Below are 14019 nucleotides of genomic sequence, written 5' to 3' on the forward strand. Positions count from 1 at the left end.
GGCGTCCTCGCTTTGGCAGAATCAATCTGTCAACACTTAGCAATGGCACGGCAGTCACTTTTAAAGATGTCGTGGGGACTGAATTCAATATATCAACTGCAGAGAAGATTTGGGCCAGCTTAATTTTAAGAGGAATTAGCAAGCTGGGTATTTCAGTTGGAGAACATCAGATTAAATCAGTCACCAGTTGGTTGAAGCTATCCACAGGTTTGAGCCCTTGGAAAGATGGGTTAGTACAAAAGGCGCCCAGTGAAAGCAACTTGGGAGAGTGAGGTTAAAGGAATTAACATGCAAAGAAAACAAAAGGTTCTGAAAAGGTACCTGCCTCACCATCGTACTTGGAGCTGGAAAGCCCAGCTGGGAGGGTTTTGCATCTCTGCATGGCTGTGTTATAATTGCTGCAGTGACAGGGCAGAAATTTTCTCCCCATTTCTTCCACTGGTTGCAGAATCCCCACGTCTACCCAGGGCCGGGACAGCATTGCCATCTCATGGTGGCACCTTGTCCCCATCAGCTGGGTGAGACAAGTGGCCCAGGCAGGGTGGGCAGGGGCAGTGGGACCTTCCCTTTGCCCTGCAAACCCTTCTGGCTTTGCTTGCTGTGGCAGAGCCAGAGCGATGGGACTTGGAGGACAGGGATGCCCGAGTCGCAGATTGCAGCTCTGTGCTCCATTCCTCCCTCCCAAATTAGGTACCCTGGTCCTGGTCCTTACTGGAAGGGGCATTGCAGGGCTGATGGATATCTCTCAGGGAAGGAAATGAGATGCTTGAGATGGTGGCTTAGCCCACGAGACACAGTTGCAGCACTCCTGACTTGTAATCACCCAGGCGAGTCCAAAACAAACCATGAATCAATCTCCGCAGCTTACCTCCATTAGGGACTCCGACAGCAACATCCTCCCGCTGCCCATGCTGGCACGCCTGCAGCATCCCACCCAAAAACAGGCTGGAGGGATGCTCACGGGGACCGCCACGCTGCTGCCGCTGCTCGAGCTGGACCCGAATCCCTGCAGATGCTAAACCCAGCAGGAACTGGTGAGTGATGAACATGAAAGGAGAGAGCAGATTGTTTCTTTTTTTTTATTAGACTAGGAAATATAATTTATTGCATAAAAATTAATTTCTTACAATAGGAATGCTAAACTTTATTTACAGTTCTTTAGTTTACAGAATAAACAGATGTGGTTTTAGAGGATGCCATCAGGCCCATCCCCTGGACATATAAATATGGAAACAGATTGTGGAGCAAGAGACGGACACTGCCAGCATGACACAGACCGCAGATTTGCCTTCACGAAAAAGCCCGGCCAGAGAAACCCCCAGTCATGGAGGGAGACGCAGAGGGCTCCTGGGAGCTGGCACCCATGGGAGATGGGCGCAGGCGCTCAGAGGACCAGGGTGAGGGGCAAACCCTGCCTCCCCCCCGTCCCACTCCTGACGCAAGTTCCTTGGTCTGAAAAACAGGGGAACCCCCTCAAACACACACCTGGGCGGATCCAGGCGGCTGCTGCCTGCCAAAAGGAAGGGGAAGACGAACACGGACGGATGGGGACGGAGGCAGAGCTGCCCACGGGCGGGATGGACAGATAGATGGATGGATGGACAGGCACGCACGCCGGCAGTGATCCGTGAACCAGACACAGCAAGAACAACAGCGAGGGAGATACAGACGCGACCCGAAAGAAGAACATCTTATCTCACGGAGAGCACTGTGGTGCTGAGAAAGGAGCCCTATAAAATGCCAGCAGCTGGTCTGATACATCAATTCTTCATTTCTTTCCAAATTTACTTATTGCCCATCAGCTCAGAGATGGGGTCTCAGAAGTCGGATGAGCAAATGCAACCTAAAGGATAGATAGAACCCTTTGTATGTGACACTGGAGTTCACTCAGCAGGAGTCTTCCCATCCAGTAAAAATGAAAAAAGTCCCCTTTCTCCCACAGCCTTGAAAAACCAGCGAGAAATGAACCCCAGAGACCCCGAAACACAACAGGGAGCGGCTCTACGCACCCAATCACTGCTTCAAGAGCTGCCAAAAGGAATCACACCCGTGCCCGAGCAATACTGAAAACTCCCCCTGAGCCACTCTGTGAAGGCGACGCTCTGGCTCACGGCAGGGCTCCCTGAGTTCGCTCCGGTCTCCAGCACACTGCGGGATGCTGCCACGGTACCATGTGGCCGGTACCATGACACCAGCCCAGGGCTTCGCAGCCAGCAGGACACTGCACACTGCAGCCCAAAGCAGGGCCTGCTCTCAGACCCTGTTCTTAATACTTCCACTGATGGAGAATCCACAGCCTTGCCATGTGATCTAGTCTAATCCTGAGCTTACTGTCCCCTTCTAATTTTTTTAAAAAACAGACAAATTTCTAAGATACAGCACTTACTGAGTAACTATTTCTATCTGCAGGCAATCTAAATTTTTACCCTTCATTGAGACACTGTATCTTTGTGACGAACATCATTCCTGCCTACCCCTTGATGACTTTCCGTTCATCCCACAACTTCTCCATCGTTGTAAAGACTCTATTACAGGTCACAAAAGGAGCTACAATGAGAGGATGGAAACCAAATCACCACTTACGATGCCATCCCTCACATGAAAATGCTCAGCCTGGCCTGCAACTTGGAGATGTCCCTCCTTGAATCCCCGATGAAATACTGCATCAAAAACTGGGCGCAAGCGCACGGACCCGAGACCACCATGCTTTGCAAGGGGCCGCATCCTGGCCCGCCAGCCCTCTGCTCTCTCCAGACCCCTCCACAAGCTGCCCATCACCTCCCTCCGACTCCAGAGCTGAATTCTTTGGTTTGTACTGAAGTTATGTAAATGAAGGCGTAGTCATCCTAAAAAGCTCCCTGAAACGATGCCAGGGAAGAATTCATTAAAAATACCCATATCTGGACATACACCCCCCCCTCCCGAACCCTAAACGCAGGGCAGCATCCCTCACCCCTCTTTGCAGGCAGAGGGGGACCCCTCGCTCCGCCGGGTGCTGCTGCCAGGGAAAGGGGAGTTTGCAAGGAAAAAATCTCGGGGAGGGTCTCAGCTGGCCCCGAACCAGAGGGGCGCAGAGGCACTTCACCCTACGGACTCCCCGGGGGTCCCAGGACATGTAAACATGTTTTGCTCCACTTGGGTCGCACGCTTTTCCCTACAAAAGTGTGTTCATTGAAATCTCTCTCTGCCACCCTGACCACAGCAACGCTCTTGCTCTCACGCACAAAAAAAGATTTATAAATTTGTTTCTTTTTTTTTTCTTTTTTTTTTTTTTCTTAAAAAAGGACTCATCCAAAGATCTGGATAATAAATTATTTGCGTTTCCTAAGAAACTTTTTTTTTTCCTTTTTTCTTTCTTATTTGCCTTATTAAACTGTCTGAGTAAGCTGCTCAGCTAGATTGTACTCATCTCTCCAACGCAGAAATGCTATTAAAGAAGGAGGAGAACCAGAGGGGAATCCAAATGAAGAAGAAGGAAAGCCCCTGTCCCGACTGGAGAAGCCCTAATTCCTCCCCATGCCACGAACGCTGCCGGCTGCCGCCCCAGGGATGGCCAGGAAGAGGAGGAGGAGGAAAAGGAATGCTGTGGAACACTTGAATTGCTTTTAAACGCTGAGGATGGGTCTCTAAGGCTGACAGTGATGCGGGGAGGGAAGGAGAAACGAAGGCCTCAGCCCTTCCTCGCTCAGCCCCTGCCCGGGGATGGACATGCCTCCCCCCACTGTCGGGGGAAGGGTTCTCCCCCTCGCCCCCCGTTTCGTCCTTCCGGCCGGCCAGCCGTGGGGAGCATCATCAGCAATCCCCCTCTGTGGCCATGACCACCAGCATCTCGCTCTTGCCCATTTCTTCTAAGGCACTGGCCAGGGTGTTGAGATCGCCGTCGTCTTGGTGCTCGGCTTCCCATAAGTCCAGGAGCACCCCGGTGGGGCTGGCTTTGGTGGCAAAATAGTTCAGATACCTGCGAAGGGGAAGCAGAGAGGAGGTCCAGGTTGGCGTGGCACCCTTCGGGGATGGAAGGAGGGAGAATGCCGGAGCAGCAAACCTGTTTGCAACATGAACCCTGATGGAAATGCCACAACGCAAATGCCAAAGCCCTTGAGATATTGTCTTCAATTTTTATACAGAGCTGGCATTGATGCAAAAGCAATGCAGGCTTTGTTTTGCTGAAATTACCCTCCCTTTGGTCCTCAGAGGTGAACCCAGACAGGAACAGCCCAAGCATGGACCCAGATAAATAAGGGCCAGTTCAAAGTGACAAGAGACCCAGGACCATGGCACAGAATGATGCATCGATATAGTTGGGTGCAACTATGCATAGCTATATTCGTATTTATGGGTAGACCTATATATACAGACATAACCCAGCTGGATGCACTGCAGCAGGGAGGGAGCGGAGCAAAGCTCCCCTGCCCAGGGCTCAGGAGGGTAAAGCAAAGCACGGGGAGACCCACCGGTCCATCGAAAGCTTCTGGGCGAGAAGTCTCCAGTCATTTCCCCTGGAGTTGGGGGCATCCAGGCTGTTGCAGATCTTCTGCCGGATGGAAAGGGGGATTTTGAAGGCATAGGGTCCCAGCTGGGTGGTGGTGGTGGCACCGCTGTGGTGGGAGCGGAGGGTGTCGAAGGAGCTGGCGTGCTGCAAGGGGAAGGGTGGGGCGAGATGTTGCAGCACAGAGCGGCTCCAGAGCACCATCCCCTTGCTGTCGCCCCACCTCCCCACCACTCACCTCTCCCAGCGTGATGTGGAGCTGGAAGATCTGCCCTTCCCCTTCCACCTGCCGGACACAGATCTTGCAGGTGAGCTCAGTGGAGGCCTGGCTGTACCTCTCCAGTGTAAAGGTGCAGTGCAGGGCTCGCTGGCTGCCACTCCAGATGTGGTAGAACGGGATTTCCTGCAGACCAAAGCATGGGCTTAGCAAAGGCTCCAGCAGCAATCTTGGGAGATCCCACCTCCCTCAGCCACCCCACAGGGATGAGATGGGACAGAAGGACCGCACAGACAGCATCTCACCAGGAAAGACCATGTGAAAAACAGCCCCCCTTCCTCCTCCATCCCTTTGGGACACTCTTGGAGACAAGACCAGGATACTCACAACCTGGTGATGCCTGGCTGAAGATGGTGCCCCTGGTCTGGGACCCCAGCCGCCCCCGCCTCGGCCCCTCACCTGGTACTTGGCCAGGAGCTTGCTCCTCCACAGTGCATGGGGGATGTCGTGGATGGAGAGACGCAGGTTGTGGTAGCTGTCCTTGAAGGGCAGGGGCTTGGGCTCCTCCAGCAGGTACCCACCCAGTGTCCGCTCCAGGTCCAGCACCTCCTGCAGGCAGTGGGACAGTCAGTGTGAGACCCAGCAGATGAGCAGGGGCTGCTCCTATCACTTCTCCATGTCCAAAGCCAGGCATGCTCCCACCAAGAAGAGCCAGCAGCAGCAACAAGCCCGCAGGAAGTCCTCCCCAGGAGAGCAGCCTTTACCACCCTGACAGCTGCTCTCCAAGAACTTGCCAACTCACTTCACACAGCAGCCCCACCTACAACGTGAATTTTGTAACGTGAGCATCCGTATACACCTCTGTACTCCTCAGACAACGCAAAGGTCCAACTCAAAGGTCAGTGGTCTTGGAGAGTGCCACCCTATCTGTTTTTAACACCATCCCACTATTGCAGTAGCAGCTCTTCCAAGAAAAAAGCAACCAAGGAGCCCAAGCGCTGCCTACACCTCCACCTAGAGGCACTGCAGCAATTCTAACGCCACAGGACAAGTCACAGGGAACCAAACAGTCACCACACCCGTGGTCCAGGCAGCCAAAGCATCAAAACTAGAGCTCCTCACGCTGCACTCCATGCTATCAATGCCACAAACTCTCCCAAGGAGGGGACAGACACATCTCCACGCAGGAATAACAGGACCTACAGAAAACTGAGGCAAATCGCAGCAGCGAGTGTTTTTTGCATAGGAGAGGGAAAACCCACCCAGCAGCGGCAAAACCTCTTGTGTAGAAAGGGGGCCCAGTACAGGAGCTGCGTAACACCCTCATCATTTCCTTCGGAGAGGGTGAGGAAGGATGAGGAAAGCAGTAAACATGGTTGTTATTTCACTGTGGTCACTTTGCAGGCAGTTGCATCAGGCTGTCTGCTCCCTGGGGCCAGGCCATCCTGAGAGGCACGAGGCAGCATCTTGCTGCCAGTGCGAACAGCTTTGGGAAGCAAGGGCAGCCCGACCAGTGTCACAAGGTGACGTTACCTTCAGAGCATCTGGCGTGTCCTCCAAGCAGTAGACCTTGAGGCTGTACTCCAGGGAGGTACAAACGGTGGGGGCAAAGATTGCCAGCTGGAGCCTCTTGATGGCTGACCTGGAGTAGGACTCTCCCACGAAGACGTAGGTGCCAAGCTGGTCTAGCAAAATGTGGCAGGACTTGGCTTCCAGCTGGCAGTAGCAGGGAGTGTTGAGGGTCTCCTCATCCAGCGTCACAACTTCCTACGGGGAATCAAGGTTGGGGGTCAGCCCATCATCCAGGGAGGTCTGCTAGGGGCTGTGCCCCACAACACTCATGGTCTTCTCTGGCTGCAAGGGCTTGGTTCCCACCTTACCTCCCAGTTTCCCTGGTGGGACTGTGTTTTCAGTTGGTAAATCCAATCTGAGGAGCCAACATCTGCGCAGTGGGGAATGGTCAGGATGACGGGGCGGCACAGGAGCAAGCCGGTGGGTCCGCAGGTCACCACCGGGCTCAGCACTGTCTGCGTGCCTTCGGAGGGCAGGCTGGGGAGGGGAGAAGGGACACCGGTTGGAAAGAAAGCCTCATAGCGGCCAACAAAGAGCAGAAGCGTGGGTGGTGCGGTGTGACTTACAGGGCACTCTCTGCCTTGTTGAGGACCAGGTACATCTCGTAGAACTTCCCTTGGGGGATGGCCCCATGGGGCACCAGCAGGCTCACCCCTAGCATGGCACACGCAGGTGTTAGTCACAAAACAAGGGAGAAATCACGAAGGAGAAACCAGCCCTCCACCCCAGCCGGCAAGCACAAGGACAGCAGTGAGCTAGGTCAGCCCGGAACACCCCAGGAGAAAAATCTGCGGATGTTCCTCAGCTGCACTGCTTGCAGGGAGGAGCCAGGCCACTGCATTAGGAAGCAAAACCACAGGCTGGATCTTTTTGCAGGGCACTGGCCCTGTATTGATGGCAGGGCTGATCAGGAAAGTTCTGGGAGGCTGTGACCTCTACCCTGAGAAACCTGGCTTGGGAATGGCTTGCTGCCTTCCTCCCCTAAGCCAGCTTTGGGACAGCAAAGGGTTGTTCAAAGCAGACAAGTCTGCCACAACAAGAACAACTTCTGCATCACTCAGCAGCTAAACATGCCCTCCTCCCGAGCCCGGGCCTTACCGGTGCCTGGGATCGTAAGCCTTCCCCCCAGGTAGCCAAAGGTGCCACTGGCACTGTTGCCGTGCTCCCGGGGCAAATTGAGGAGATGCTGGGAGCCCAGAGCTTTGCTCCGCGCGTTTGCAAAGAGGCCATCCCTGGCATTGTCCCCTGAGTAGGTGCCAGTGGTGGGGACTCCCCCGAGCAGGTCTGTCCCATCGTGGAGCCCCGGTGAGGAGGAGGCGGTGGAGGAGTTGTACACCTTGATCTTGAGACTGGGGAGAGGGTCGAGTAGAGGGGAGTTGGTCATGGGGATCTTGTCGGATGAGTCCTGCAGGGCATACATGGGGCCACGGTATACCCCCGTGCTGGCCGTCAGGTCCGGCTGCATCGAGGGGTGCAGCAGCTGAGGGTTGTCTGCAGTAGGAGGAAACATGGATGGGTTGAAGACAGCAGTGGAAACAAGGGGACGTAAAAGCACTGCCTGACTGGAAGAGATGCCTGTGAAAGTATCTCTCTGCCTGGGCTTGGGCTGGCAAGCAGGACCTGCATGGGCTATAGCTCTTACCATGCCGGGATGTCTTGAAGTTGACAGGGTGGAAGCCTCCGGTCAGAGCGGCTGATGAGTCTGTGATGTCCGTGTCAAAATCCCGGCGTCTCCTCCGGTACACCACCACCCCCACAGCCATGAGGATCACAATGAAGACAAAAATGGCCACCACCAGCCCGGCGTACAGAGCCACATCACCTGTGGCCTCCAGCACTGGGAGGGATTAAAGAAATGGAGGTGAAAAAAGGAGCACCAGAAACTCGTATCAAGACCCACCAGCGCTCCCCAACCCTATGACTAACTCAGGACATAGGCACAAAGGGGAAGATGTGTACTGGGCCTGCTGGAAAGGCTGTGGCAGGAGGATGGAGGGTGTTTTCTAAGAGCGGTCCAGAAGTCAGAGCAATGCCAGAGAATGAGATGGGAGTGAAGCCCTCAAACTTTTGGAGGGCACTTTGCCACAGCTTGTGCAAACTTTACTTGAGCACCAAGAAGCCCAGAAACATTAGGTCTGCGCAGCTCAGATTCATGAAGCTATCAACCCTCACATCCTAACAGAGACGGCCCTGGGGAGTGAACATAACGCCTGCCCATACATCTCATGTAAATGTACCTGAACTATGCACCCATCTGTAAAGATCGAGTGTCACTATATGTATACAGACACCCCGCAGCTTCCCCAGCTTCCCTGCCACAAGGCTTTCGATTTTTAAACACCTGGTGTATCTTGGATATATCTGCCCAGAAAGGAGAGGGATGAAGAGGGCAGAGAAAGCCTCCAGCATCAGGAGCTGAGCACTCTCAGCCCATCCTTCTCTCCTTCCTCCCTCCACATTCACCTGCATCTCTTGGTTTCATGCTGGAGTGAAACCCTGTCCTAAGTCTGGCTATCTTAACCACGCTAGGACTATGCCTCTTCTGGGAGATGTCACCGTGCCCCCAAGTCCCCCTGCTCTAGATACCAGAAACAGGAACCCTGAGGTGCCCCCGGGACCCCAAATTCGAGGAAAGAAGTCCCTGTAGTGGGGTGACGATGCCTGCAGTAGCGTTGTTGGTGTGACACTGGCTGCATCGTGGTGCACCCCAGAACTGCAGGCAGCAGAACGGGAGTGGGAGCAGGGGTGCAAAAGTGGGTCACATTTATAGCTTCAAGCAGAGCATGTGGTTTAATGTACACAGGAGTTTTGGAGCAGGCTTTAGTTGCTCCCTGTTCCCACCCAGTCCTGCCCCAGCTGCTGAGGAGCCCTACCATGGATGCGACAGAACAAAACCAAAGCAATGCCTCACAAATAAACAAAATGGCCATGAAATGAGCACTTACGGTGGCTTTTGGGTTCGCTTAGAACTCTTTTATCTGTTAGGGAAAAAAAAGTTAGAAAACAAAAGGTGAAGGTGACGATGGTGCGATGGGGATGAGATGAAAGAAAAGGCAGGAGGCGGAAGCCAGCCTAGGGGTCACCTGGAGCCGCAGCGTGGCAGGGAGGGACAGGAGAGCAGCATCGTTCCCCGGGGCATGCTGAAAGCCAGGTGACAAGGACGTCCCCATGCCAGGCCAGCCCTCAGGGGTGCGTATCCCCAGCTAACAGGACTTTGGGCACCTCTGGCTGGGGCAGTGTTGAAGGGGACAGTGGTGTCACACAGCAGCAGGTGGCAGCATCGGCTGCTCAGCCTTCAGCGTGCCCACTCATAGTGTGGCAGCACCATTACTATTATTATTATTATTATTGGGTTTTTTCCTAGCTGCTGCTCCAGGACTCCTCCTGAGGATTAATGCAGGCCAGATGTTTCTATGGTGGGGCTGAGAAACTCCCTCTGCCTGGCCCCCACTAACCACAACCAGCCTCATTTCAGCAGAGACCCCAAACCTAGCGCTGCTTCAGAAGGCTTGGTGGGACATTTAGTTCCCACCAAAAATCCGCAAACACCCTTCTTACCACCAGGTGAGAACTAGCTTTGGAAAGGGTAAGTCTGGTTAAAAAAACCTTGTTAGAGACACAATTTAAAAATCAGGTGCCGGCGGCGCTGCTGCCTGCCCTGTCAAATTGGAGCCACGGCCAACAAAACAACAGCATGGCCAAGCGTCGGAGCAGCGTGGCCGCCGGCACCATCCACGGCCCAGGTCCCTGCCTGCGTACTCACTCTGGAGGCAGAGCCCGTCGGTGCAGTTCTTGGAGTCGAGCAGCACGCCACTGCAGTCCTTGCCGCCGTTGCGGGGGGCCGGGGCGGCACACTCGCGGCTGCGCCAGTGCGTGCACTCGGTGCTGCACGCGGACCACTTGCTCCACTCTGTCCACGCGCCGTCCACTGTGGGCCACCAAACACAGGCACGTCGGTACACCCTTCAGCACGGCCTCGGGGCGCGTGCCCCAGTGCCGGATGTCTCCAGCAGCAGCATGGTGCCTGTGCCCATCTCGGGGCTTCTGCAAACCTTCAGGGAACTTTATCCCAGCAAACCCAGCCCTGTTGTGTCTCTACAGGCATCTCCAGTTCTTTCAGGTCTCGTCAGACTGAAAGATGCTTCAGACTGGTCTCCTGAGCCCCTGTCTCCTTGGGGAGCACCAGGAGAATGGTTGGACCATGCAACCTAGGGGACGGGCAGAGTGGGCAAGGTTTCTGAACCCGCCTTACCTGGGCAGAGGGTGGTGCAGGTGATTTTCTGGAAAGGCTGCCCATCGCAGAAGGAGCCACCATTCAGCGGCGCGGGGTTGGTGCACGTCCGGGTGCGCTTCTGCCAGCCTCGGCCACAGCGGTTGTTGCAAGGAGACCACTCAGACCAGGTGGACCAGCCACCGTTCACTGCAAGAGGAGATGGAGAACGTTAACACATCAACGGAGCCCAGTTCAGCAGGGACTGGAGCTAAGCCTAGGTTCACTGGGTCCTCTGTCCTTAGTTCTTCTGCAACAGTCCGGAACAGCTCACCCTCACAAAAACCAAATCATAATACTCCTTCTCATGTCACGCACCCCATGCACAAGATGCTCAAGCCTATTTTGGTCCTTTTTCCACTCTGCAAATATTTTTGCGTCTGGACACAGCAGATCTTTGGCTTTATAGCAAAGTTCAGCCAAATTCAGCTTTTCAGCTGCTTTCAGAGTCAAAGCAATCTGGCTGGGTCCAACCTCCACTCACCTTCATACTCAACCTAGAAGGCTTGCAAATACCTACACCTAAGAACCTCTCCTAACAACCTGTGTAAGCTGTGATTACCTGTTTTTCAGACACTGGCTATTACTTAATTTAATCACAGAATCACAGAATATTAGGGGTTGGCAGGGACCTCTGTGGGTCATCTAGTCCAACCCCCCTGCCGAAGCAGGGTCACCTACAGCAGGATGCACAGGACCGCGTCTAGGTGGGTCTTGAATATCTCCAGAGAAGGAGAATCCACAACCTCTCTGGGCAGCCTGTTCCAGTGCTCTGTCACCCTCAGAGGGAAGAAGTTCTGCACTGCCCTGCTGGGGCTCACTTCTACCACTCCCAGAAAGTGCCCATATTTCCCCTTCGCTTGGAGACATGGCTGGGAGCAAAGGCCTCCTCCCCATGAGCAAGGACTGGTACCATAGACAATGACGGCAGCCGTGGTGCTCCGGCGCTTGGCCACAATGTTCTTGGCCATGCAAGTGTAATTAGCCGTGTCCAAGAGCCGGGCCTGCTTGATGATGAGGTTGTGATCGATGGTGATAAGGAAGTTGGTGTCCTGCGTGGGATCGATGACATCCTCATTCCTCAGCCACTCCACCTGGCAATGAAAAGGAAGGGATGGGGTAATGATGGTGATTAAGCTGAACAAGAACTGAGCATGTCACAGATTTTGGTGGAAATGCCCATCCCACATGCTCCCCACCATGAGAGTCTCTGAGGACTCCCAAAGCTAGCTAGGACACAACTGCTTAACTAGGCTGTTTGGGAAAGGCAGGAGTCGACACCATCACCGAGCATGGGTGCGGGCACAAGCAAGGACAAACACCAGGTCGGAAGGGCTGAATTCACCAGCCCTGATGGAGAGCAAACCCCCCCAGACTAGCCTACGACCTGCCCCAAAGCCCTCCTCCTCATCTTCATCACTGAGACCATCAATGTCCTCAGCACCATAACCACTGGCTGGCTAACCTTGCCTCTGACTGTTTTTATTCCTATTTGAAAGCTGGGCCAAACCAGGCCTGCCCGGGGCACGTTACTGCTGTTTTGGCCAAGGATGGGACACTGCAGCTACCACCAACACACAGCTCCTGGGGGCTGACAGAGCTGCGGACAAGGAAAGCACCACTACCGTGCTAGGGAAATGACTTTCCCAGCCCTTGGCTCTTGATTGTGACTGCTCCCCTTTAGACAAGTCATTGGGTGCCTCCTTGTTAGATCTTCCCTTTAACAGGTCAACGGGACATCAGGAAGAGCAGCAGAGGTGGGCTGAGCACGTGCTGAGATTACGTGTGTTATGAGATGTCAGAACAACAGATCCACTGCCCGGAATAAACAATTCTGCTGAATAATGAAAGCTGACGGTCTCGGCATGAGGCCATCCATCATGGCCGCAAGCCATCTACAAGGACATGTCCCGTCTCTCCCCAGCTGTGGCTGCAGACCACCGGGAGTGGATGCCCCTCTTTTGTTGGCTGCCGAGCTGCTCACCTCCGCCTGTGGCACCCCCTCGGGCGGGCGGCACTGCAGCAGGACCTCATGCTCCAGTGGGACCTCCTTGCCCAGCGGCTCCTGGTCAAAGTTCTTTCGTAGGTCTGGGAGGAAAAGGAAAACCCGGGGGTTACCAGCCCGCTGCAGAAACAGGGAAACCTGCAAACCCTTAGTGAGGGGAGAGCATCGCCTTGGCACCAGGAGCCCACGAGTAGGGAAATCGCTCTGGCATAGCACAGCTGGAGCCAAACATGTCCCGGGAAGAAGGGGCCAAAGGAACAATCCTGGGTGGATTCAGGATAGCACATGGTGCTCAAGCACAATGCCTTTCCTCCTTCGTGCGTTTGCCCTCCTGTCTTTTCTTTTTGGGGCTAAACCTCAGCTTAACCAGTTTCTTCAACTCTACTATTTCTTTCCCCCCTCTGGAGTCTGCTCCAGGACCCTTCTTCACTGAAGGGAGAAAAAACAAGGTTTTCACAACAGCTCGGCTCCCACGTCCGTACCGAAGCGAATCCCTGAATTTCAGGGCTACGAGGGCTTGTTTCTCACCTCTGCCCCAGTTGGTCCTGGCTGAGCCATGTTCTCAGACCTCCTGGAAACTCAACCACCGCACTCCAGCATGAAAACAGGAAACAGTCACTGCTAAAAAGCCAGGCTTGCTCAGCAAGGGGCTTGCCAGTGCTTTGTGGAAGGGGGAGAGGGGAAAGCCCAGCAGAGCCCCCAAGGACGTGGAGGACATGGCAGGGTCCCGCTCCAGAGCCTTGAAAGGAGCAGGAGCATCATCACTAGATGGTGCTGCAATCCTCTGCTACAGCACCCAGCCCTCTACGGCTGCGGCTCCGCTCAGCGAACCCTCGGTTCATCTCATCTGCTCGCTTCGAGAAACACCAAGCCCTAGGCTGGGGCCGGACAGGGGGGCTCCCTCAGGAGCCAGCCCTGTGCCTGGTAACATTTTTCCCAGTTCAGACTAAATCCTTCAGCAGCGTAGCTGATTCACCAGCCACCTCCGTTTTGCATAACGTGCTGGATTATTAGCCCTCTAATAGCAAAACCTGTTTACAACTGGGGAAGCCTGGCTGTTCTACAGCTTTGCCATCTCATTTGCTAAGAGAGCAAATTCAGCTGGGTAACAGCCCGATTAACTCGCCCTTAATCAGGCTGACACCCACAAACTGCAGCTTAGAGAAGTGACATATGACAGCAGGGACTCCAGGGACACGGAGTCGCTGATTCAGGCAAAGCATGCAAGGTGCTAACTGTTGGGTTATTAACGATAATAAAGCACCGGGAAGAGCTGAGCACGCTGATGGGCAATGCGGTATTAACCCAGCTAGTGCCACGGCCTCTCGCCCAGGCAGCTTGGGATGATGCCTGCTCAGAAGCAAAGCTAGACCTGGGATAGGGAGCTAAAGACCAAGGCCATCCAGCAAGATGGGTCATCTCCCACTGATCAAAAAGAGCACTGCTTTCAGCAGGGAGCCAACTTTTGG

The 14019-nt window shown here is 54.4% G+C and overlaps 1 protein-coding gene across 2 annotated transcripts in view; it reads right to left on the bottom strand.

Moving 5' to 3' along the window:
• Nucleotides 1-1094: 1094 nt before the first annotated feature.
• Nucleotides 1095-14019, bottom strand: part of UNC5B (unc-5 netrin receptor B) — a 57128-nt gene continuing 44203 nt past the window's right edge. Inside the window, exons 4-17 of one of the 2 annotated variants that reach the window (XM_075423163.1) lie at nt 12530-12633; nt 11459-11639; nt 10528-10695; nt 10039-10203; nt 9221-9253; nt 7918-8112; nt 7374-7766; nt 6842-6929; nt 6584-6752; nt 6237-6470; nt 5163-5312; nt 4725-4889; nt 4452-4633; nt 1095-3958 (exon numbers count right to left, since the gene is read on the bottom strand). In XM_075423163.1, coding sequence (XP_075279278.1) covers nt 3793-3958; nt 4452-4633; nt 4725-4889; nt 5163-5312; nt 6237-6470; nt 6584-6752; nt 6842-6929; nt 7374-7766; nt 7918-8112; nt 9221-9253; nt 10039-10203; nt 10528-10695; nt 11459-11639; nt 12530-12633 — 2393 coding nt within the window. In that variant the 3' untranslated portion in view covers nt 1095-3792. The remainder of the gene's footprint in view (nt 3959-4451; nt 4634-4724; nt 4890-5162; nt 5313-6236; nt 6471-6583; nt 6753-6841; nt 6930-7373; nt 7767-7917; nt 8113-9220; nt 9254-10038; nt 10204-10527; nt 10696-11458; nt 11640-12529; nt 12634-14019) is intronic. The other variant, XM_075423164.1, reaches the window with a different exon arrangement.

The sequence above is a fragment of the Opisthocomus hoazin genome, chromosome 6, assembly GCF_030867145.1.
Source record: "Opisthocomus hoazin isolate bOpiHoa1 chromosome 6, bOpiHoa1.hap1, whole genome shotgun sequence".
Taxonomy (NCBI): Eukaryota; Metazoa; Chordata; class Aves; order Opisthocomiformes; family Opisthocomidae; genus Opisthocomus; species Opisthocomus hoazin.